The sequence below is a fragment of the Uloborus diversus genome, chromosome 4, assembly GCF_026930045.1.
Source record: "Uloborus diversus isolate 005 chromosome 4, Udiv.v.3.1, whole genome shotgun sequence".
Taxonomy (NCBI): Eukaryota; Metazoa; Arthropoda; class Arachnida; order Araneae; family Uloboridae; genus Uloborus; species Uloborus diversus.
In genome coordinates, this window is record NC_072734.1 from 131,276,688 (window position 1) to 131,302,986 (window position 26,299).

The 26,299-nt window shown below is 31.7% G+C and overlaps 1 protein-coding gene across 1 annotated transcript; it reads right to left on the minus strand.

Moving 5' to 3' along the window:
• Positions 1-2,362: 2,362 nt before the first annotated feature.
• On the minus strand, positions 2,363-26,207 carry LOC129219977 (STING ER exit protein-like). The gene is made up of 7 exons (XM_054854298.1): positions 25,950-26,207; positions 25,689-25,803; positions 17,371-17,412; positions 9,405-9,537; positions 9,215-9,304; positions 8,982-9,074; positions 2,363-2,606 (listed from the first exon to the last, which is right to left on the minus strand). Exons 1-7 carry the CDS (start codon positions 26,068-26,070, stop codon positions 2,535-2,537), a joined length of 666 nt encoding a protein of 221 aa, XP_054710273.1. The 5' UTR covers positions 26,071-26,207; the 3' UTR covers positions 2,363-2,534.
• Positions 26,208-26,299: the final 92 nt, after the last annotated feature.

Here is a 26,299-nt window from a genome sequence, read left to right on the forward strand (position 1 = left end):
GCTTTGTTTATTTTCTAAAAAAGGTGAAATTGAGTACAATGTTTTTTCTCATTTTTTTATTTTATCTGATTTGGGTTTAAATATAATTTAAAAAAAAAAAATTTTAACCCAATTACTGCTGCATTTTTTAGAAGATTATTTTACACTTTTTACAAAATCTTGTATGACTTATAAAACTAAATCATCTCAGTATTTTTCATTTTAAAATACAATCAAATCAGACAAGAAAATTAACATAACAAGAAATTAGTAAATTATAGTTAGTAACAATGAAAATAATGGTATTACATCAAGTTGTTCTGAAATTTTGCAATACAGTTGACTCCTGATAATGCAAAGCTTTATAACTTGAATATTCCTTTATCTCAAAGTTTTCATGGGGTCTCAAAACTCTAGAGAAGGCTGAGGGAACTTCCCATAACTAGAACAATAACTCAAAGATTTTAGCCAGTCCCTTAGGACTTCAAGTTATTGAGAGTTGACTGTCCTTCCATTTAATATTCTTAGTTCAAACTTGAAGTACTAATATTAACTTCACAAAAATAATGTCTTAAACAGTATTTCAGCAAAAAAAACTTCAAGTTTCATATTACTTGAAATCTTTAATAACAGCCAATTTATGACACCAGAAAATAATTCTATCCTAATCAGATCAGATGGCAGTAGGGGAATGAGACATGCCAAAATAATATGTGGAAAATTATTTCTAGTTTGACCAGTAGATGTAGCAGCTTTAGACTTGGTACTACATTTACAGGACAAGCTAAAGATAATTTCCACCTTTTATTTCGGCCAAATGTTGTGCTGCCCCATTCCTTCATTCTCTATCTTATCATTTAGTTTGCAGATTTTATCTTTTTCTTGAAGAATGAATTTTTGCTCTATGCTTGCACATTCAAGTCTAGTACATACAGCAGCTCCTGGTTACATTGTACCTTGCTACATCACTCATTCAGATACAACACTTGCACTTTTTCATTGTCTCCAAAAATTAAGTAAATTCAACCTTGCTTTAAATTTGAGACCACTGATGTAAAAATATGATACTTGTATTCATATATATATATATATATATATATATATATATATATATATATATATATATATATATATATATATATATATATATATATATATATATATATAAAATGAACCAAACTGGTGTTTTCATTTCATCTGAATTTGCTGCAGTTTAAGTTGCAACTTTAGATTCTTATTTCATCAAAAGACAATAGGAATGTTTAAGACTTATTTTAATAGAACAAATTTAAACTTATGCTCTTGCACACTTTGTTTTAAGAAATCTTCCTAATATATTATAACAAAAGATTTTTTTTTTTTTGGTATACAGATCAATTTATTTTCACATTAAAAATGAATGGCACTGTTATGACCTCAGTTTTATAGTAGTTTCTAATATATCAGACTTTTTTTGTTGTCTCACAATATGCGTGATATGACAACAGGTTACTGTATTTGCATAATCTTATATTTATTTTAACTATATCAAAGATCTATCTCTTATGATATAATACAGGGTGTCCGAAAAGTCCTTGACACGTTTAAAAAATTTATAGAAAACCAACAAATTGTCATATGAATTTGCGGTTTGCACCATAATACTTCATAGATTCAAGAATTTTTATGACTTCGTTAAAAAAAAAAATGAAAAGGGGAAAAAAAGAAAAAGAAAAAAGGCATTTCGCAGCCAGGGTGTTAGTATATGCTATGCTTGTAATTCTTCGTTTAGTAATTTTCATTCCTTTTTGCATTTTCCAATGTCAAAAAAAAAAAAAAAAAAATTTGAAAGTGCGTACTTTTAAATCATTTTTGTTGACCAGGGAAAATACAAAAAGAAATGAAAATTACTAAACGCAGAATTACAAGCATAGCACATACTGACACCCTGGCTGCAAAATGCCTTTTTTTTTTTTCACCCCTTTTCATTTTTTTTAACGATGTCATAAAAATTCTTGAACCTCTGAAGTATTATGGTGCAAACCACAAATTCATACAACAATTTGTTGGTTTTCTATGAATTTTTTAAATATATCAAAGACTTTTCGGATGCCCAGTATATATTTAACTTCTATAAAGGGGCCTACGGCTAAAATTTCAAAACTTGTTACAACTAATGTTTGATATAAAGTTATTTTAAAATGATGTTCCGGCTCTATTCTGTGGATTGAAACAATTTTATTAAAACTGATTAGTGTTTGTTATTAATAATTTTGCTGAAATATAAAGCTAAGCAACCTTTTTTCTCTCGCTGTTGATTTGCTGCCTTTAAGTATTTTAGGCTATAGTGTATTAAAATTACTAAAAATAATAAATGAACAATAAGTAATTTTTTTAATTAAAACCAAAGAAGCAGGTTTCTTTAAAAACCAATAACATCTTCCTACACATAAGTATATACACAAAATAAGTATGTACAAATTTTTATTCTATATTACAATACTTGGTTTAAAGTGCCATTTTCTTCAGTTTTCAAGTAAACATTTTCCCCCTCTCATTTCCTGGATAAAATGGATTCAAAATTCACTTTTCTTATCTAAAAGAGTTCCTCTTGGCTTTTTCTTGATTTCTGCTTCTATAAAAGCTCCCTAAAGTAAATTGACAATATTGGTTAGGGAAGAGGTAAAAACACATTTATAAGCAGATGTCAAATGCAGATTAAAACTATTTCCTAAAATAAATTTTGCTTTAGATATTTCATAAATTTTGCAATAGTTTAACAAATAGACAGCAATGGAAGAAAATTGATTGAACATCACAGTTAAATCAGTATGACATGCATTGTGCGAACGTAATATAAAATGGTAAGTACTCGTCAGTTTACACTAAGTCTCGTAGCATGAACTTATTGAACAGTGGAGAGCATAGTGAATAAGGTGCAGGACTCGAAATCAGAGGGTTTTGGGTTCAAAGCCTAGCATCATCAAATGCTCTCTGAGTCAGGCAGAGTAAGTTTGTGGGTGTTGAAGTCTTGGGGCTTATTGCTTGCAGTTACCTTGGAAGGACTGTACTAGAGACCCTCTCTTCCCTTCAGTAAAAGGAAAATTGTGGAGGTATCACTTGCATGGCTAGCTGGGGTGCCAAGTGTAGAACTGTGTGCCCTTGTAAAAATGTACTTTTGGTCTGTCAAGTTCAAAAAGTTTAAAGTTTTTATTTAGAGACTTTAAAATTTATCAGAAAAGAAATATATTCCTTTGTTTTTGAATGCAGTTAAAACCTTTTCAAAACAGAAGTACAGTGTCCGCTGCTTATATGAATCACGTTTGTTCTAACCAATCTTGATTACATAAAGCGGCTGATTCAAAAAAAGCGGCTAATTACAAAAAAGCTGGATTTTGTTCTGTTTTTGACAATTTGATTCATTAAAGTTGTTGATTCAATTAACTGGCATCCACTGTATCTTTTTCAGAAAATATGCGGCTGTAACGGTACATGAAACTTCATTACAATGATGTGATTCAAAAATCAATTCAAAACCTAATGGAAAAAATAATGAACATTTTGTGTTATGAAAATTTTGATAGCATCATTAGTTGGGTTAGCAAAAATGTAATGCAATGTTATATAGTTTCCTAAATCAGGCAGGAAAGAAAATGCTGTTTTTATATATCTGATTACCTGTTTCTTTTTCAAAACAACCTTAAATATTATTACTGTGTATCTTAAATATTATTTATGAAAAATAAAGTTAAAGAACTTAATGTTGCACACGAATTAGTAGATGTTTTTAAAAAAAATTAATAGCCTAAGAACTTAAAGTATGCAAGATAAATAAGTAAAACTGAAAAGTATAATTGAAGGGCTCGGGGCAAGAATGTGATATGCCACATGATGTGAATTTTCAGTAGGCCAACTTCCAACTTATAAAAAATATTTATAGAATTTTTCAAAGGTATTATCAGGGCTCCCAAATGGTCCGCTTTTTTCCGCCAAAGTTCGTCTTCAAGGGTAAAGTCCGCTTTGGACCACTTTTTAACATTTGTGTCCATTTAGTCCACTTTTATATTGTTTTTACTTAAAAATCAGATTTTAAAAGTTTTAATTGCATTAAAAGATAGTGTGTGCTGCTGTTTGTTACGCCCAAGCACGCGGCCATGGCGCCTTGTTTCTATTCAACCTGTCTTTCCCGTATTATTTCTATTTCGCTTCAGATTGATGTCATTAGTCCTCCTTCAACCTTTGCAGCATGGAAGTCTAGCAATGGAGAGGTTTGGGGGAGGAGTTATGACGCCTTCGTACGCTCATGAAAAACCTTGTAAAAGTCTTCAACAAAATTTTCTTTTTCAAGTTCTTGAAAAAAAAATTTTGAAAGTTTTTTTTTTTGGTGCTTGAAATCGGCTGAGAATCATTGACTTGTGCTTAAATATTTTTCAAGAATATATCATCAATGCAATTTTCTGAACTTGTGTTTGTGAGTTCAATCTTTCTGCATCTTGTTAATATTTTGATATTTTTGACAGTCAGAAGTTATTTTAATATACATTACCTTAGCTTATTTTATGTTTAATTTCAATAAATAAAAGTACTTTTTTTGGAACCATGGCAACATTAAATTTACTTGAACTTTGCCGATAATTCCTTGTTGAGTTAGAGATTTCAGTCTCTTTGCATCTTGTAAATATTTTGTTATTTTTGGCAATCAAAAGTTACTTTGACTTATGCCACCTCAGATTAGCTTATTTCATGTTTAATTTTAATAGATAATAAACTTTTTTGTTTTTGGAACCGTGGCAACATTGCACTTACTTGGACTTCACGGAAAATTACTTGTGTTTATGTTGTGTTTGAGATTTTAATCTTTTTGCATCTTGTAAATAATTTCATATATTTGGCAATCAGAAGTTATTTCGACATACGCCACCATAGATTAGCTTATTTTTCGTTTAATATTAATAGATAATAAACTTTCTTATTTTTGGAACATGGCAGCATTGCACTTACTCGAACTTCACGAAAAATTGCTTCTTGTGTTCGAGATTTCAATTTTTTTTGCATCTTTTAAATGCTTTAATATTTTGGGCAATCGAATGTTATTTTCACATCTGCTATCTTAGACTAGCATATTTTGTGTTTAATTTTAGTAAATAATAAATAAATATATTTTTGGAAAATATGCCAGTGATCGTACTTCGCGAAAATTTGATTCTCGTGTTCGAGATTTCAATCCTTTTGCATCTTGGAGTTATTTTAATATTTTTGGAAACTATAAGCTATTTTGACATATACTACCTCAGATTATATTATTTTTTTTTAAACTAAAAACTAAATTAGTTTTGTATTTTTGTATACTTATTTGTTATTGAAAATGCTCATAATGAGTATTTTCAATTTGAAAATACAGCGCTATGAATCTGAACTTGCACATAAATTGATTACATTAAGTTATTCAGTAAATCAGGCTCAAATTTAAGTTCAGTTTGTTTATCACTTAAGCAGCATTTGCATATTTTTGGATGTGGCGACTTCAATAAAATATTTTCTTTCTTAGTAATCTTTATATGTACTTGAAGACAGTTACAATACCTTGGTGCCTTAACAACTAATACATACATATGAAAAAATGATTTGGATACTTATCATACTAAAAAATGATTTGCAAATGTCTAGTATTTTTGAGCTTAGGTAGTAGCATAGCCAGAAATTACATCCTGGGTTGTGTATTTGGTCATAAACTCTCATATGTACATAAAGTACCATATTAGGGTTGGAAATATGTGTTAAAAACAAGGGCTCTGGGGGGGGGGGGAGGGTAATCCCTCATGACCTCTAAACTATGTCTTCTTGTCTTATAGTACCTTATATCAAAATAAATTCTGTTCAAAATGATTACGTGAAAATTTTGTAAACGACTATGTTTTAGGATGTTTGCTTTAAAAACTGTATCTAAAAGGTCACAGAAGTGCACAGATTCATCGGTCACTTAACTGATTAATCAGCTAGTTTTCAGTTGTTTATTAGTAGAAAATTTACTTTTCAGTTAAAATTACTCTAAAATCATGAGTTACATGCTTGCTTGTCACTCCCCCCCTCACCCCCCACCCCATCCAAATGTTTGTAAATAACATAATTCAATGGATAAAAAGTTCAGTTGTACAGAAGGTGATAAGGAATTGTATCATTAAAAATCATTATTATCTTCACAGATTTAGCCAGCAGGCAGCTAATTTGCCTTTTGGTGCTTCCCTGGGTTTAACTATGAATGAACCTTCCAAGGTCCTCTTTTTAATCCTAACTGGTCTTCTTTAGCCCCTTTCTGTTTGAAAGTGGTCCTCTTTTACCCTTTTCTATGGCTAAAATGTGTTGGGAGCCCTGTATTATACATTCTATATTCTGCAATACTAAAACCACTGTGAAAATAAAAGCTGTGTCAAATGACGCATGTTCAACAGGAGGGGGGGAGTGTAAAATTTCCCATCAATGTGTAGAAAAGAGCAATTGTATGCTTCAAAATTTAAACTATGCTCAAAGACTGCTGTGCAATAGGGTGTATCGAAAAAAAACTTTTTTTTGAAATTCAGTTTGTCAAGTTGATGAAAAGTTGCCTCTACCCACCCACATATTACATAAATTTTTTTATCCAAATCCAAAAATATTTAGGTCTCCCGTACAAAACCTAAAGAGTTTATAATTTTACTCAAAAAAAAAAAAATTTTTTTTAATAATAGAAAAAAAAATTTGAAAAATGAACACGGAAAAAGTAAGGGTAACAAAACTATTACATATAATATGTAGGTCTCCTGCATTTATTCCAAACTTCTGTGATTTTCTCACACACAAAAAAAAGCATTTTACAAGGCCATGTGGCCTGGTTAGAAATAGGGTTTCCAATTCCAATCCCAATTCCTGCGGGATTCCGCAGGATATTTTACAGGATTAATCCTGCTGAATTGAGAGCAAAATCCGGCAAGATTTCCAATCCTGCACAGATTTTCTGTGCAAACGTTTTCCAACTTTGCTGCTTACAAAACGAATGTTTTTGCAAGCATCATTTGAAGTTTGAATCACCTAACTGATATTCCTGCAAGAAGAGCAAGAAAATCTTTGTGTCTCATGTAATGAACGATGAAAAGGAATTTGTAATATCATTTGAGGTTTCAGATTCATATGTTCAGCAATTGAGAAAATGCTTAAAAATTATAAACGTTTTTGAAAACCGTTACTAAAATATAAAAACATGAAATTTGCGCTTTAGAAAAAATTGAGAAAGTGCAGTACAGATTGTAAAACTGGCTGGAGTAGCTATAATGCAATATTGGAACGCTTCAGTAAGCATAAGGAAAACACTCGAAACCTTTAACTTACTAAAAGTTTACAATATTTTTCTCCGGAGAAGAAAGCAATGAAAAATCTATCATTATGCTCTCTAACCTGTAGAAAGTGCCTGCCGATGTTTTTGTCACCATGAAGCTGATATTATAAATGTGAGTGGTACCTTGAAAATTGTGTTGGATGAATTAGCTGACTAATCTGCGATATTCGGAAAAGAGGCGACAGAAACTTGGATGAAACACAGGATGACTCGCAGTACATTAAGCGGCTCAAGTTTTTGAATGTCTCTTTTCAGTGAGAGGTAAGATTAGCGAAGTTATATAAAAACTCTTACTGAGACTGTGGCTTGGTGCAACCAATCAACGTTCACTCCCTATTGTAATGAATCAAATACACTGATACAATGACCAACTTTAATGTAGTTAAATTGGATACAGTAGAAAACAAATTAAAAGCATCATATTTGTCCCAAATTTTGCAGTTCTTGAGCAAAAGCCAAGCATGACTCCCATAAGAAAAGAAAAATATTAGAAAAACTATTAGAAGGTCATGTGGTTTGTGGAGATATTTTGCTAAATGTCCACAATCATTTAAACTCTGTAAAACTAACTGCAGTGGAGCCATAGCCTGCGTTTTCGTCAATCACATTATTTGTGGGCAAAAATACCTTCTCATTCCATAAAAACGAAGGGCACACTTTTATGTAGCAAACGATAGTTGCTTATTGTTATTTCTTTGCAGTACTCTTAATATGGTGCACTGAAAAAGCCTATAGCAAAACCCCTTTCATCCGCATCCTTTTAGAGCTGTTGAAAAAGAGTAGTATGGAAAAAACTTCATATAATATGATAATACACATAGTATTATACATATGTTTTGGTCTTTAGTTGTTTAAACTTAATTCTTGTAATAACCTACTTCTATGTAATAAAATGAAAACGATGTTTGAAAGATTATTTTATAACCTTTAATTTATTTTAAACTTCACAAAACTTATCTGTCAATGTATCAACAAAATCAGAAAAAAAATTAAATAATTTCTATCTTTAAAACATAAAGAAATATATCACACAAAAATTCTTTATTAGCAAAATAACTTTCAAACCAACATTTGCAAAAAAAAAAAAAAAAAAAAAATGGAATAGCTAATGCATTTATATTGAAAATTTTAACTTGAACTTCAAAAAAATCCTTATTTTTGCATACTATGCAGGAACCTAAATGCCGCATCGGAGCAAAACTTTTTATTTGACGATAATTCCCGTCTTTATTACTCACAATTTTCAACTTGAAAAAAATATATATTTGAGGTTTTTTCTGTTATTCAAAAATTGTTTTTGAAAAAAAAAAGGATTTTCGAAGAAAATTATATACTTTAAGCCTAGTGCGGGACACTTAATATTTTTTGATTCAGGTAAAATTTTTTATGTAAGATGTGGGTTGGTAGGGGCAACTTTTTACCAACTTGACAAATTGAATTTCGAAAAAAAGTTTTTTTGATACACCCTACTGTACAATTTCCGTAAAATGCTAATATACATAACATGTGGCAAGGAGGAAATGTAAAAATAAGCTGCAAGTATTGCATTTTCAACAAGCATATTTGAGCTAATCAGATGTCTTGATTTGCAAATTAGGGCCCTGTTTATATTAATGTTTTAATTTTTTTTAAATAAATAAAATATTAAGCAAACCTGTTCAAGTGATTTCCTTTTGTTCATTCCTTTCCTTTCCAATTGCTTTTCAATGATTCTTGCATTGTTTGCATATGAGTCAGCAACTTCTCTCTAAAATAATTTCATTGAAAAATTAGAACGTAAAATTGGGAGAGGAAAAATAACACATTTGCACTGTACAGTACATAACTATTACCTTATAACTATAACAATATAAATATTGAATATTGAATGCAATAAAATATACTAACTGCTTCAATTTCTTCTTCCTCTTCATCAATGGTAGATACAGTTACAGAACTGAATTTTCCCATGTTCTTTGTATGCTTTGTGACCATAATCTTGAAAAGAATATAAAATTACTATCAATACTTAATTCATACACATACAATGATAAGATCATTTACAAAGAAATATTGCAGAATTAGATACATAACTTACCTTTTTGGGTTCTGGTATTTGTGAATAGACATTTGTTTGAGAAAGACCTCCAGTAACTTTTCGTACAGCTCCTTTTACGATAAATGTTACATTACTGTTAGGATCGTGTTGGTAAAAAAGGATAAAGCCACATCTAAAATTATTTAAGAAAACATTGATTTGCAATTTGTTGGAAAGGTATAGTGAGTAAACAATCTTCAAAAATATAAAGAACATTTGATATTCTAAATTTAAAGTAACGATTAAAAAAGGGGAAATAAACATTTGCTGTGTTATCATTCAAACAATTTTGTATAAAGGTTACACCTTATTCAAAATTAGTGCTAAAACTTTGATTGCGGTGCAACAAGCAAATGAGTGACTATTGAAAGTAAAAGGTATATAATGGTAGGCTTACCATACACCTGAACAGTTCAGGATTTTTAATGTTGTCCTGGGTAATCTCCAGGATTTTGAGAGTTTTATGATCAGCAAGCTTTTTATTTTAAAATTTAGGACTTATTTCTTGAAGTAAAAGAGCCTGATCTGATTTGGAAGAGAGGGTATAAGTTATGAATGAAATTATACAATTTTTCATAAACATTCAGTGAAGGTATACATTGTTGAATCAGAGGTTATTCAATCAATATTTCTAAAATATTTGAGCTTGCAATGTGTTTTCTTTGTGAACGTTGCTTTAGTTGAGAGAGTTTCTCAGCTACGGGGAACATTTGAATTACTAATAGAGATACACTTTTCGTTTAACATTGATGTTTCTTAAGTATTAAAATTAATTCATAACTTTCATGCTGCAAGTTTGTTAATGAAATAAAAATAAATAAAGCTTCTTTTTGGAAAAAAAAAAATCTAGTGTAAAACCCCGGAAAATCAGAATAAGCTTTAAAAAACAGTAAATGCAGTTGTTCATCGTAAACGTTTCCGGGTTTGGACCCATAAAAATATGGTAAGGCTATGTGTTGGCCTAGCATAACAAGTTGCCCTTTGTAAACATAGCTAGTCCGGCTTACAGATGCCATCAGAGACTATAATTGGTTTTAAAAGGAGCAACATTTCATAGTTTTTCAATTGGCATGGTATTTAAAAAAGAAAGAAAATGGAGAAGTTACTGATCAAAGCAATGTTAACAGCTTTTTCACTTTATATGACTTTATACACAAGTTTCAAAATGTTTTTCTGAGTTGTCAGATTTTTGAAATCAGTTTTACACAGGGAAAGTAAAATGTTCCTGTGATTTTAAAGAGTACAAAATATTTTTTATGCAATCACATTTTTCTTATAAATCTAATTTTACAAATAAATCTGAATGCACAACTACAAATGTGAAGAAAATGGGAATGCAAAAGTGAAGGAAATATGCAGGATTGTGTAGACAAGAAAGGGGCTGATTCTTTACATTTACTTCTAATGAACAACAATAGATAAAGACACTTACAATGCATTAATGGATACAGAAAAGTTGAAATGTTTTTTATGTATTCAACACAGGGGCGGATCCAGACTATGGATTTGGGAGGGGAACTTTTCTAGCAAGTATGTTTATGGGGGTGGGGGAGTTATATGAAATTACTCATTAAAAAATAACCATAAATATTGAGTTTTACAACGTATCTACTGCTTCTTAATGCCTCTTATGAAAAAAATGTAGGGTCTGGTGGGGTAAAGTGGTCATAAAATCGTAGGTTTTCAACTTACGTGGATAATAAATACAATAAATTCTTTAAATACTTCAATTTTTTTCGTTATTATTTTACATTGCATTATTAAAGAACACGTACATTGAATTTCAGGAAAAAAAATATTGATTTAAGTAGTTTTATAATATTTTCATTTCCCTTTGTATTTATGACCACTTTACCCCATGGGGTGGGGGAAAGTGGTCATAGCATGGGGTAAAGTGGTCATAGTTAAAAACAGCTACAAAACTGTTACAAATAACCCTATTATTTGTATATTTTGGTTATTTTTATAGTTACAAGTACATGTACCAGTATATGCGGGTATGCACGAGTATATACGTGTCGTTTAAACAAGAGTAAACATGTTCATATATGAATAAATGTATACATTAGATACATGCATGCATGTGCCTACTCAAGTATATTCGTGTATACACGAGCGTATAAGCATGTATACGTGATTGCCTACAGGAGTGTATACGTGTCTACACGAGTATATACGAGTCACGTGTATATGCGAGTATATACGCGCAAAACGAACATCATTTGCGTGTTTGCACATGTATCTCGAGTATATATGTGCATACCTGAGTTTCTGAGTATATACGTGTATAGTCAACGTATATACGCATATATAAGTGTACATAGATACACTACTGGCCATTAAAATTGCTACACCAAGAAGAAATTGCCAGAATGAAGCTAAATTTTACATACGTGATAATAAAATTGACATTAGAAAGTGATTACAAAATTAAAGCAAATTGATCATTTATGGTTGGAAAAATCTCGAATAAATGGAGGTTTAAGTACCCTGTTAAGCCACCTCTAGCGTGAATGTACGATGTACTTGAAGCGAATAAATCGGGCATTGAGACATAACAGTCTCCTACGATATCCTGCGTCATCTCGTACCACAGTTGCTGTAAACGTGCCACTCATTCGATCAAACTCATACGTGTTAGCACTCACGACGGGGCTCCCAGGAAATATTTTTTAACATTACAATGCTCGGTCAAACACAGCAAGGGTGTAAAGGGATTTCCTCTTCCGCATTATCACTTTCTCTGGTCTGCGTGATGCTCTGGTCTGCGATTTGTGACTTGTCACAAATTGAGCATATCTGGGATCACTTGAGACGGTAAATTGGACAGCCTGTAAATTTGATCAAATTAGTGGCGCGTTTACTGCAACTGTGGTACGAGAAGACGTAAGACATCGTACGAAACTGCTGTACCTCAATGTTCGACCGTATCGGTTCTTAAATTCCAACTAGAGGTGGCGCAACAGGGTACTTAAACCTCCATTCATGTGAGATTTTTCCAGTAATAAATGATCATTTTGCTTTCATTTTGTAATCGTTTTCTAGTGTCAATGTTGCCATCACGTGTGCAAAATTTTGTTTCATTCAGATTATTCCTTCTTGGTGTAGCAATTTTAACGGCCAGTAGTGTATTTACATACATATACGGGTATACACGAGTTAATTCGTGGATATATCCAGTGCGTGTTTGGTACGTGCCTACTCACGTATATATATATATATATATATATATATATATATATATATGTGTGTGTGTGGAAGCAAGAGTATATACGTATGCTTACGTGTAAACACGATTATATACTTGTTAGACGTATATACGTACATTTACGTGTAAACATCAGTACATGTATCCACGTATATCTACGAGTATATCCGCTAATATACATGTATGCTTACATAGTGAATCCAAGATCTTGGGCAAAATCTAAGTGGTGTGAAAGGGGAGGATAAGAAGCAAAGAATCGTAAGGAACTTATGATCGTTGACGCGCTACATGCACACAAAGCCAGAAATCGATGGAATGAAAACAGGTCACAAATTTGTTACACAAAGATGATTTTACCCGACATTTTAGTTCTTAAGAAATATTTAGACAGTTGTTAAAAAGTAAGGCCTGTAGTAGCTCTAATACACGCATCGCAACAAAGGCGCAGCGACTGATGAAAGGTTTTCAAGAGTCTCGTAATTGCAACAGAGTGATTACGACGCATGTATTACAGATGCCGGCCGCAAGTTTCATCAATGACTTAAAACTTTCATAAGTCGTTGTGTAAAATTGTCTTTTTTTGTAATAAATTTGTGACCTGTTTTGCATTCATTAGTTTCTGGCTTTGCGTGCATGTAGCGCGTCAGCGTTTAGTTTGTGGCCATATGTTTCTTAAGATTCTTACTTCTTATCCTCCTCTCTAACACCTTTTAAAAATTTGCCCAAGAGTTTAAACTCACCCTGCATGCATGTATATCATATGCTAGTATGTAAGTGTCAGCTCGAGCATGTACGTGTATATACGTCGTGTCTACCTGAGTATATAAGTGTTCGTATATGTACGAGTATAAGTGGGTATATACGTGTATAGTCGAATGTATATCTGTATAGATAAAAACTACTACGAGATACCCAAATACGTGTTTATTGGTGCATTTATGTGAATACGTATATATACGTGCCTACAGGAGTATATGCGTATGCATGCGCATATACTCATATATTTAACCTTGTTTACTGTAAAAACAATACATATTAAGTGAAATTAATATTTAATTGATACCTGCCTTATACTTAAAGATTAAGTGATTTTAAAAGAACAATATTCGTTAAACCTAATATTATGACCACTTTACCCCATCTTACTAAAATTGTTCTAAAAAATTATTCAAAAGCGATTCAGCTAACTGCTAATGAGTATGAGTTCTTGAGACATGTAGGAAGCTTCCTGTGCAGTCAATCTGTTCATAATTCAAACAAACAAAATTTCCCAAGGAAGTTAAAAAAGGTGTTTATATTTTTAAAAAATTCATAATCACTCAAAATATTTTTTTTACCAATTAAAATTTTGCCAGTTGTAAAATTTTGTATTCAAAATGTAGTTTCTGACTGCACTACTCTAAAATAAAATTTTCACATTCATTCGAACATTTATTTTTAAGGTATAACCATTTATTTGAATTATGACCACTTTACCCCATTGACCACTTTCCCCCACCAGACCCTATTCATTACAAATTCTAAAAGTACAATTCTTAAATAATTAGTTTAAAAAGTTTGTTCATTTTTCTATTTGTATGTGCTTAAAGGAAATAATATTTGTACCAGTGGTTCAACCACAAAAGTTTTATAGAGGGTGCACTTTTAAAATTTTCACCATTTGATAGGGCGGTTGTTGAAAAAAAATGTTGAAATTTTAGTCTTAAGGACGCAGTTTTAGACGGCCTCTGGTGATGTTACGAAAAAGAAAGGTTCGGGGGCCGCCTGCGGAAATTAAAGTTTTAAAAACGCAATTATAGGCGATATTTATTGACGGTAGGGTCAGAGATGGGATTTTTTTGGGGGGCTGCCTCCGTTTTTTTGTAAAAAAGATTTAAATCGAAAATCCCTCCGCTAAATTTTCTGAAATTGAATTTCCAAAGACGCTGTTACAGATTAACTTTGACAATACTTCGAGCAGTACGGTTCTGGGACTTTTCCCAAAAAATGTTTCGAAATTGAAGTCCTAGAAAACGAAGTTTTTGAGCGATATTCGGTGATAAAGGATTTAAACGCTTTCCCCATTAAATTTTTCAAAACCTTAATTTTTTCGATCGATAAAAAAATGACTGTAGACCATATTTGGTAACGTCAGGGGTTTGGGAATTTTTCAAAATTGAAGCTCCAAAAAAGCAATTTTAAACGATTCTCGATGTTATTAGAATGCGAGGTGTTAAGTAGTTTTCCCCTTTAAAATTTTCAAAATTGAAGTCCTGAAAACAAGATTTGAGACGCGCTTTAAAGGTATTGGCAGAGGAAGCGGACTTCCGACATTATGAAGACTTTCTTATTTTTAGACCGACTAAAAAAGGCGACTGTTTCCAAGGTACGTTCTATTGTTCTCTTTGATTATAGGAAATGTTTTACAAAAACATTCTACTCGGCCTTCTGGGGGATCACGGATCCTGTCGCCCTGTGTCCCCCCCCCCTCCAGCCTCCACCTCTAATAGCGCCACTGAATTGCAGTAGCTTTAAATATAATGATCAATCCTTCACCAAATAAATGCAAAAAACAGTTTTAACAGGTTTGTCTTTATTTATTTATTTATTTTCATGCAGGGAAGAGGGGAACATTCCCCAGTTATCCTCTTTAGATCCGCTTTTGCAATTCTCTCCTATCTTTTTCTTGCGCCTTTCTTCAAGCTAAAGTTCTATATAACTGGAGAACTTCGCTGAAATATGTTGTGAAAATTTTTAAGTACACATGAGAATTTAGAGGAAGGGGAACGTTCCCCCAGTTCCCTTCCAGGGATCTGCCTCTGCTATTGTTTGATCGAATTTTCTGGAGCTTTTCCTCGAGTTTAAGTTCTATAAAACAGATTTTTTCTACACTCTATTGCGAAAATTTTTAGGTATATATGGGGGTTTTGAGGGGAGGAGAAGGTTCCCCCAGTTCCCTCCATGGATCCGTTTCTGTTGTTGCCTAATTGCTTTTCCTGGTGCCTTAGTTCACATTCTAAAGTGTGTGTGGGGGGGGGGGGGACATTCCAGCAGTTCCTCTTTTTAGATCCGCTTTTGAAATTCTCTCCTTACTTTTTCTGGCGCCTTTCTTATAGTTCAAGTTTTGAAAAACGGAATTATTTTCCCGTACTCTCTTTTGAAAATTTTTAGGTACACTTGGGATTTTGGAGGGGGAACGTTCCCCCAGTTCCCCTCCCGTGGATCCGCGCCTGATTCAACAGTCACACGATTTGTCATGCAAAAAAAATCAGTTGGTATTTGTTGATTTAATTCACTGCTGTAGCAATTCAATTACTTAAAACAAATAGTCTTGAAAAATTATCTGCTATTGTTTTTTTTCTTACAACTTTATAGATAAACCATCTTGAACCTCATATATAACTGAACCACCGAATAAAACCTTCTTATCAGTTGCCGTAGACTCAGAATGGCAGTTCGGGTGTCTGGCAGAAGTTAAAATTGGATAATGAATAACGTCTTTAGTCAAGTTTTAAGGAATACTGCAGTTGAAAAAAAAAACACTGTACTAAAACTACACATTAAGATGACTCCACCATTAGTACTTATACAGCAGGCCTACTTTATGCATAAAAGTTGCATAAACATTTTAATACTTAATTTGTTAAATGAATTTATGAAATTCAAAATATTTAACTTCTGTTCCTATTTTTGAAATGAAAGCATAAAAAATTCACTTAAATATTTATTTTTTACACCAACCTAAAACTATTTTATAACAACAAAATAAAGTAGTTCTATTGTCTGCTTTACTTGGAATTGAAAATCAATGTTATTTATTGACTGTAGTTATCAATTAATAACTATTACAGTGAAACCTGTGTAAGTTGACCACTTGCGATGCCCAACTTTAGTGGTCAACTTAAACAGGTGGTCAACTTATAGAAGTTGAATTATATGACATAAATCTAATACTGTGCCTGAAAATAGCAGTCAGCTTAGACAGGCGGTCAACTTACAAAGGTGGTCAACATTACAGGTTTTACTGTATTTATTGCATCAATAAATGAATATAACAGAATGAAAAACCTTGAAGCAATATTATGTTAGCATGATTGAAATCAAACAAAAACAAGATGCTTGACATAATTACTTATTTTAATGATTTTAAAAACAAAATAAGGAAAAAATGTTCCACTTAATAAAGATAATTGACAAATTATTTTAAAAATTCTATGAATATTGTAAAGTTTCCCTTAGACCAAAAAAGTTGCAGGGTGCTTCCAGATATAAGGGCACCGAAATTAAATGTAAAGGGTACTTTTTAATCAAAGTTTAAAAAAGAAATTTTTTAAAAACTTTTTTCTGCACGGTAGGCGAATAAACAACAAGTATTTTTCAATAGAAAATATTTTTTTTAAGTAATGAAAGGCTTTTTAATGGTTAGTTTTAAAAAAAGCTAAAACCATAAAAATTTTCGATTTATATTCAAATGAAATTTTAGTGGAAGAGGGAAACAAGGGAGGCTTCAAGGTCAGGCTTAAGGGAATCTTTACCTTCCAGAAAGAAAAAGGAAAAAAAGCTTTTGTGATCAAGTTTTATTAACACTTCAAAGGGACAAAGAGGACACATTGAGAATTGCAGAAAAGAGGGCAGGGCGTATTGAAAATTAACTTGAAAAAGGCATGGTGCAGTACAATCTTGAAAATGCCTACAGGAAAGGCTAATATCACACTTAAAAATATATATCACGTTAAAATATATATAACTATCAAAAATACAATAAGAATTCAGTCATACTTTTTGCATTTTTTCCTGTGTTGTTTTTCAACTCCTTCAGCCCTGAAACATTCAAAGTAGGAAGAATATTATATATCAAAATAGAAACTAAAACATAAAATAAAGAGTGAAAAACTTACAAATAAATTAATAAATAAAAGACTAAATAAAAGTTTGAATTTTCACTGACATTCTAAAGGAATACATATAAAGACACACAGTAGTTGCTGCTTAATGTAATCACTTAGGAACACAATAACTTTGATTATAGTAACCGATTGATAACAATAAATGAATTACAAAATTACGGAAATTTTCAAATTAATGCCACACACTGAGTTAAAAAAGAAACTTAAAAACTTCTTACATCTGTGTTTTATTGTATCTTTTCATTAAAACATAAAAATTATACAATCCTTAAAAAATCGTCAATTATTGAGTGCCTCAAACTTTTCAGAAGATCATTTGCAAAGATCGTAGGGGGAGGTGGGGTACGTTGAACTGCGGGGCACGTTGGACTGGTCTCAAATATTTTAATACTATTAATATTTTTTTATGACCAACTATAGCATCTATGGTTCTACAAATCATATAATAAAATCACATGGTACAGATATACTGAACAAATTTTATTCCAGAAAGTGTTATTTCAGTAGCCCTGAGTAATTTTCAGAAAACTGTAATTTTATTTATTTATTATTATTTTTTTTAATAGTTTACATCAAGATTGTGGGGGAAAATTTGAACTCCTTTCTTAAAATAATTTTCTTATGGTTCATAATAATTGGCAATTTTTTCATTTTTTCTCAAAAAGAAAAAAAATTATGACATAAATTTTTCAGACCAAGAAGGTGGGGTACATTGGTCCACTCTTCGTGGGGCACGTTGGGCCAGACCAACCTACCCGTCATAATTTAAAAACTTTTTTTTTCTCTTAAATTTCAATAACTATAACAATATTCTATGATTTTTCTTTTGATTTAAAAAAAAAATGTGTACTAATCGTGAATGCTTATTGCTGTTTTTAAATACAGATGATTTATCAAAAAATCAATTTAATATGTTAAATATTGATCTTTAAACTTAATATTTTTCACTCTACACACAACAGAGAAGGTAGTTACAAAGTTAGTATTTATCACTAAAATTATAACAAATGTTGTTTGCGTTACGCGGTCCAACGTGCCCCACCAGGCGGACCAACATCCATTCTACGAGGTTCCGTTAAAAAATTAATAAAAAGAAATTAATTTGAATTCTGAAATTTTGAATTCATATTACGTGCTTTGCAATCACGAGTTGTGACAGGACCCTACTCATTGGAGTTATTGTTTCTAGAAACGGCTCCTGTACCCTGCCCCTCCTCTTGGGCGGTTACCTGTGTTTTTGTTATGTGTGTGCGTAGACCTGTGTGTACGCTTGTAGGCGTGTGTATGTGTGTGAAGGCGTCTGTAGGAGTGCGATCATTCGTGTGTGTAGGACATGGACGCCACTGACCAGAAGAAACGGGTTCCGGGCAGTGCCAGAGCAGCCGTGCCTGCAGAGGACCCTGGTCCAAGCTGAAAAAGGAACCGAACATCAAAGACGGTCAAGTAAGAACAATAAGCAATCGTAATTGCTCAATAAAAAAATTTTATCAATTCAACACTTCCAAAAAGAATCTGTGGGGTTGAGAAGTGTTTAGTGAAACTTATTGTAGAAAATCAAACTATAATTAAATTTTTGGATGAGATAAAAAATGATAAGTAAAAAAGCGGACCAACGTGCCCCACCTCCCCTTATAATAATCAAAGTTTTTTTAAGTCGCCGAAGCGGTGTTGCACTCCTCGTTTCAACAGATTTTAATATGTTTTGGAATTTTATCAAATGCCAAGACAATCTTCATCTGACTCATGAGTACCATCCTCCATCTCTTTTACTATGACAATCCAGAAAACTGATTCCACAGTATTTTCTGTTAAATTTGTTAAAAGTTATAAAAAGGAGAAAAATGAAATGCACTGAACATTTTTGTGTTTAATAAGTAACTAAAATTAAAAATTAAAAAAAACCTCGACAGGGTCGCAAATGTAGAATCAGGAGGGAAAATTGAAAATCCTTTTAAAAGCCTTATACTATTAAAAATCAACTAAAATTATTTTATTTCTTAACAAATAGAGACTGGCAACAGATAAAATTCTTTAATCATTGCTTTTAATTTCCTTGTCAGCGAACAATTAATTCGGTTACCAATCCCTTGAATAAAGGCTTAGCCGTATTTAAAATCTGCTTAAAAAAAGTTGTTATTTGAATTTTATCCAAGCGTGGATCCAATGGGGGGGGGGGGGGCTTAGCCAGACCAAACATTACACAACAGGGCCTTTTTAATCTTCCTATTACTGAACTTTTTGAAGGAGAAATTGAGGACCATCCAGTTTGTGAACAAATTTAAATTATATCCAAGCACAAAATTATGGGGGGGGGGGTGCAAGGGGAGGTCATGACCCCCCCCCCCCCCTAGCTAGACCAAACATAGCCCAACAGAGCCTTTTTAATCTTCCAGTTACAGATTTTTCGAAAAAGAAATTGAGGATCGCCCACTTTATGAACAAATTTAAATTATATCCAAGTGCAAAATTAAGGGGAAGAGGGGACAATAGATATTATATATAGACTGCAATGCATATCTCAACACAAAATACCTGGTACCTCTAAGAAACGAGACAATGTAGAGGCTTTGCTTTAAAAAAAAAAGTAAAGAGGGGGTTGGGGCAGGGGTTAAAGTTAAAGGTCGCGAAGTGGACACGGGAAAAGAATCAAAATCCAGTTAAAGATTTCTCTCCATGTATCATAAAACTTATCGAAGAATGTGACAAGGACATGCATCCTGGAATAAATTGCCTTCTTTGACTCATAGCTACATTGCCAGTTAGTATTGCCACAAGTGAGCAAACCTTCTCGACATTGCGGCGTTTAAAAATCTGGTTAAGAGCCAATGTGTGAGGAATGCCTTGTGGGACTTTCTCTCTTAAATATCCACAGAGACATTGATGTAAACATTGACCACATAATCACTAGATTCGCAAAGAAGTCGAAAAGGAAGTTAAACTTTGTCTTGTGAGAAAATGTGTGGAAGAAAACCGTTCAGAAATACTAAAATAATGTTTGGAGGGGACCCCGGAAATTGAAAAGCGCTCACCTTCACCAATGTTATTTTTCATAACAAAGTTTTCATGAATTTATTTTCAAATGTTTTTCAGGATCCCTTAAGGTTAATTAAATTACTTTTTAATGCATAAATATTACACACTAACCCACTTTTGGAGAGGAGGTAAAATATGTTTAACATTTCAAGCCAATTTAGTAGGGGAATGTGGGGCGAAGTGAAATAGCAGGGCAAAGCGAAATGGTGAAATATCTACTTCATTTTTAGCGCTACTTAACTAGTAATATTTTAACTATGTAGTAAGATGTGTCATGTGTAGTCTATTCCAGTCAAGAAAAAAATTACTTCCGAAAATCTAATCGTATGATAATACAAGCAATTTTTAAAAAATAATACTCAAATTGTAATATTTTGTTGTAACTCAAAAATTATTTTGATATTATCGAATGATGAATTGGGACCTTCCAATATTGGGTGCAGTATTTATTTAGTTAATATTTAGCTTACTTGTGTTTTTAATATTTCTCACAATTAGTCAAAGTCATTTATTCAATCATCTAATAAATCAAGTGCGTTTTATTTACTTAGTAATTTGATCAAAAATATTTTTCACAATCGAATAGAACATATTTCATTTGAAAAATATTTTAATTTTCTCTTTGCCCCATGAAAAAAAAAGTGAACATTTTCCACTTTTTTATTTGAAGAAACAATTTTACTGCCAAAAATCAAAAATAAGGTTTAAGTGCAAGTTTTGTTATAAAATACAATGTTTTTTCTTTATGTACTGTAATTTCCAAAACAAATTTCCAATTTGTTCATTTTGAAAAAGCTCAGTCATGTTAACTATTTCACTTTGCTCCACATTCCCCTACTAAAAACCCTGTATAATTTCACCGAGACGCTATAAAATAAGCGGTTTCAATTAGAAACATTGTCATAATGATTATAACACGAGGGTAAGGTTTTTAATTATACCCATACTTCATTTGAGTTTTTATAAATTAATTTATGTGTTAACTATAAAATATTATGTAACTAAGAAAATCATACCTTCACAACGTGTAAGTTTTATTGTATTTAGTTTATAGTATATTTACATTAGTAGTATTGTATTATATTTTATTTTATGTAGAAATTATTTCTTTCAAAGTAGTTGTCGATTTGTTCTTAATGACCTGATATAGATGACATACCATTTTGATACTAAATGCCGTTTCTATTAATATTATATGGCTTAGCCAAGAAACTACCATGCGATTTTTTTCATTCTACATTTTTTATAAGCTAAAAAATAAATCTATTTTTTCCAAAATAGCTTCTTGGATAGAAATGACTCTTCTAGACTACACATTATTTTAAAATGTTAATAGTTGATTCCCTCAAAGAGGAATTAACAGACGAAACGCGGTATTAGGTTCTTCGATGAATTAAATGTATTCTGCCGCTCTGGCCTCTGACTCCTGAAGGACAGTTGACTCTTTTACCTGAACACCCAGATATTCTGAACACATTTTGATGGTCCCGGGAATCATGTATGCATTACTTCTGTCTCTCCCTATACTGAACACCCTCTTAAACTGAAGACTTTCGTTCGGTTCAATGAGTATTCAGAATAGAGAGTCTATTGTACTTCCTTAGCAAACAAAATACTTTTAATCATATATGCTTTGTGTGTTTTGTGTTCTTTTTCATGACTATTGTACTTCCTTAGCAAACAAAATACTTTTAATTATATATGCTTTGTGTGTTTTGTGTTCTTTTTCATGACTGTAAGTTTTTTATTTATGTAAAAGAGAAGTGAATTAAAAAATTAAATAATATAGTTGCATTAATTTATTCTTTTGGGAGGGGCCTGAACCCCCTGGACTTCCCCTAAAATCTGCTACTGACTATTCAGTATGGTATTTGCACAATTTGAAATTCTTGTTCGTTTTATAATGTTTTCATTTTCATTTTAGTATAATCTAGTGCGTTGACCAAAATAAATGACTGCTGCTGCTCCTAGTTCAAATTAGAAAAATCAGGCCTCCACAAAGTTTAAAAGTTGTAACATTTAGAATATACATAGTTTTCTTAGAAGCATACTGTATTTTTTGTTTTATATATGCTAATAATGCAACAACGATTTGTTGGTAAGTAAGAAACAAGCACAAGATTCAATATCAACGTTTTCAGATTCTTCATACATAACGAAATATGGTAAAACTACGATTTAGACTGAAGAAACCCCCTTTTTTTTGACGAGCATGTCGTAACCCCCCCCCCTTAACCGGAGCCTGGATCCGCCCTTGATTTTATCAGACGCTGGAAAAAACTCTTTATTTTGGTACTTAATTTTATAATTTTTAAATAAATTTTCTCTGCAAAAATCGCGAAAAACATTTTAGAGGTTTCTAATTAATATCTTTGTTAGTTAATGTCATCCAAAGATGCAAAATAGCTACGAACACTCTTGATCAACCATCCTTTGGAACAATTTTTTTTTTTAAATCGATCCATCCGTTTAGGCACTAGAGTGCCACAGACAGATACACACGCACACAGACATGTCAAACTTGCAAGCAACCATAAAATTAAAAATTTTAAAACCTCCCCGACTGAGTCCCGATAGTAAAATCAAGAGGGAAAATTGAAAATAATTTTAAAAGCCCTATATTATTCAAAATCAATATCAAGTATTTTATTTGCTATTAAATCACTGGCAACATATAAAATTTTAAATCCTTGTTGTTTTAATTCCTTGTCGGCCAACAATGAATTCAGTTACTTATCAATTACATGAACTAACCCTTAGCTGTTATTAAAATCTGCTTTAAACAAATGTCATAATTTGAATTCTATGAAACATAGAACATATTCTATCAGGCGAGGAAAAAAATTTCGCTCATTAGATCACTGAACTTTAAAGATATTGAGGTGGAATTTTTTTATGAATTCTAGGATATATATGAGCTTTGGATTATTAAAGTTATAAATTGCTATCTTTCGCTCATGCGCAGTGAAAAATTAATTGCTTCAAATGGTCATATTTTATTAAATTGTCTATGCATATTAACTTCAAAATTTATTATTAAGTTTCTCTAATATGCTGTCAAATATTCTAAAAATTTAGTAACGTTTGACAGAAAACTCTGCATGATAAAGGCCGAAAACCTTCAAAAAAAATTTTGCATTTTTGAAAGAAATGCTTATATATCTGTTGGTATAAGAGATACTTTCACGAAAATATAAAAATAAATTCTGGATAGTTTTTTAACTTATTTCTGAAATTTATAGCTTATTCCCAGCTATGAATGATGAATACAATGAGAAATGATCAAAAACTGTTTTTTATTCCCTCAACTTTTTGCTGCTCCCCTAAATGAATAGTAGACTTAATATTTATTGGACAATGACAGCTGGAGTATACTTTGTATGTAAAAAAAATTACAGAGCAATTGGCCTTTTATTTCTCGAGAGATCTGTAAAAATGTGAATTTTTGAACATGTCCCAATACTTTTGGTCATATAGTGTAGGTTTATCCCACTGCTGTGAGTGGTGTCTATTAATTGAGGTATAATTGTGTTAATATGATATAAATGCTATTTTTCTTGTAAATGGGAGACTATTTTAAAAACTACATTCTGCATCTGGCTCTTTTAAAAAAGTTACTATAGCAACTATTTTTAGTAGCAAAACTCAGTGGCAGCCCTGGAGCACAATTAGATGGTCTGGGAAGGGGGACCTTCCTTTGGAAAATCTACAATAAAAATTCTAGTTTTTAGTTGATTTCAGAGCGATTTTATAGCACTGTTGACCAAATGAAGTGTAAGGACTTGAAACGATTTATATCGTTGTTGAAGAAGAATATTACAATAGTCATATTTTTAGACTTCATTAGCCATAGTTGTTTCAAAGAAAAAAATTGTAATGATATACCAATAAATACCCAATTTCTGAGTACACAATTATTGTATAGCTAGAAAGTCGCCTGTCATGGTATGACGGGTGAACACTGCTTCTACATTTGAAAGAAGCCATTGCCTGTTTGGTGATATTTTGATAGTTGAAATTTTAACCCTAACTGCAGTGGATTAACCATCAACTAAAGTAGGTAGCATTCATATTGTTGACAATTTTTTCGTCTCTTCATTCATCACCATACTAGAGTACTCTAGTGCTGTGATGCTTCATTCTCCTGAAATGACAATCTTACCAGTAAAACTGTTAAGTTACTGGATCGAGTTCAGCCTTGTCACAATAAAAACCTTTCTCTGCATGTCAAACCTTACCAAAACGCATTATCAAATGATCATGGCTTGGCGCGAGTTTCATTGTTAAAACATGCGGGTTACTTTATCATTGGCTATTATTTATATGAGGATACAGCGCTGAATAATAAATAATTTAAGAATATTGTTAATTTGATGCATATAATTGATTATTATCTTCCTTTTTTAAATGGATAAAAATAGTTATTCTTAATACATAGCACAATTGCTCTTGCACTGGCGATGTGTGGTGAGGCGACACATGCAGGTAACGCAATAAGCTACATATAATTGTATTTTTTGGTTTGCTTTCAAGAAAATTAACTTGCAATCTGGCTATAGAAATACATAATTTGTTTTACAAACTTCCTGATGATATATATATATATATATATATATATATATTTTTTTTTTTTTTTTTTTTTGAAAGTTCAACCAAAAATGTTGGGGGTGCGGCGAACCCCATTGCACCACCATAAATCTGCTTATGATAAGATTTTTATTAAAGATTACTAGAAATCAAATCAGAAGTAGCATTTTTAGATGACAGATGAGTGAAAGGGCTGAATTTCTTATTGTTCTTTGGCAACAGGTTAAATATTTACTTCAGCTTTTGCTTAACGATGGCAAAAATACATAACTCTTTTAAATTAGCTTTACAGTAGAAATCACACGGACACAGCATTTTTACTTTTCATACAAAAGATTGGTTAGTAACTGAATTTGTACCATTGAATGTGGTAGATTTGCAAACTAAGTTTTCCTACGAATTTAATAGAGCCCAAGTAAAGTCAGGCTCTGGTAAAAATATCTCTGATTAGTTGAGGCTTTTTCAATTTCATTTGTTCAAATAGGGCACAGAAGTTACCAAAAACAATTGCTGTGCCAATCTAAGAATTTCTTTTTTAACCCAAGCATCTTTTTAAGAACTTATATTTACCTTTTTATATAAACTGTTTCGTCTTGTTCACACGTCAGTTTATGAGCATGTTTTACGCCATCAATTACACGAGATCCATCTCTAGGTCTCACAGGTAACTTTTCAAGATTACAATCTGTGGAGAGAAAAAAAATGAAATAAAACACAAAAAATAATACTGAGCAGGAGTGAGGTTTTTCGATATAATTGATATTTTGGCGCAGTTAAAAAAAAAAAAAAATGCAACGATCCTTCTACATTATGTAATTGATTAGAACATACCTAAAATTAAAGCCATATTACCACAAAGACAGTAATAAACATTTAGAGGTTTATCTTCATTATACTCTTCTTGATCCTTCGTATCTGAACACACAATGCTTCTTGAAACGACTTTTGGCATTTTTTGAGTTTAAAAAAGTTTTTTCTTCCACAATTTAAAAGTTCAAATACGAAAAATGGGACGTAAATCACTGAAATGAAAAAATTCCGAGGAAAAATATAAATTTCTTCAATTTGCGTTTCCAAGGTAAACTATAAATAAAGCAATGATGCCACAGATACTGTTAAAGCTTTAACATCAGTAAATTATTTAACTACCCTTGTCTTTGTATTTCAAAATTATCGACCAG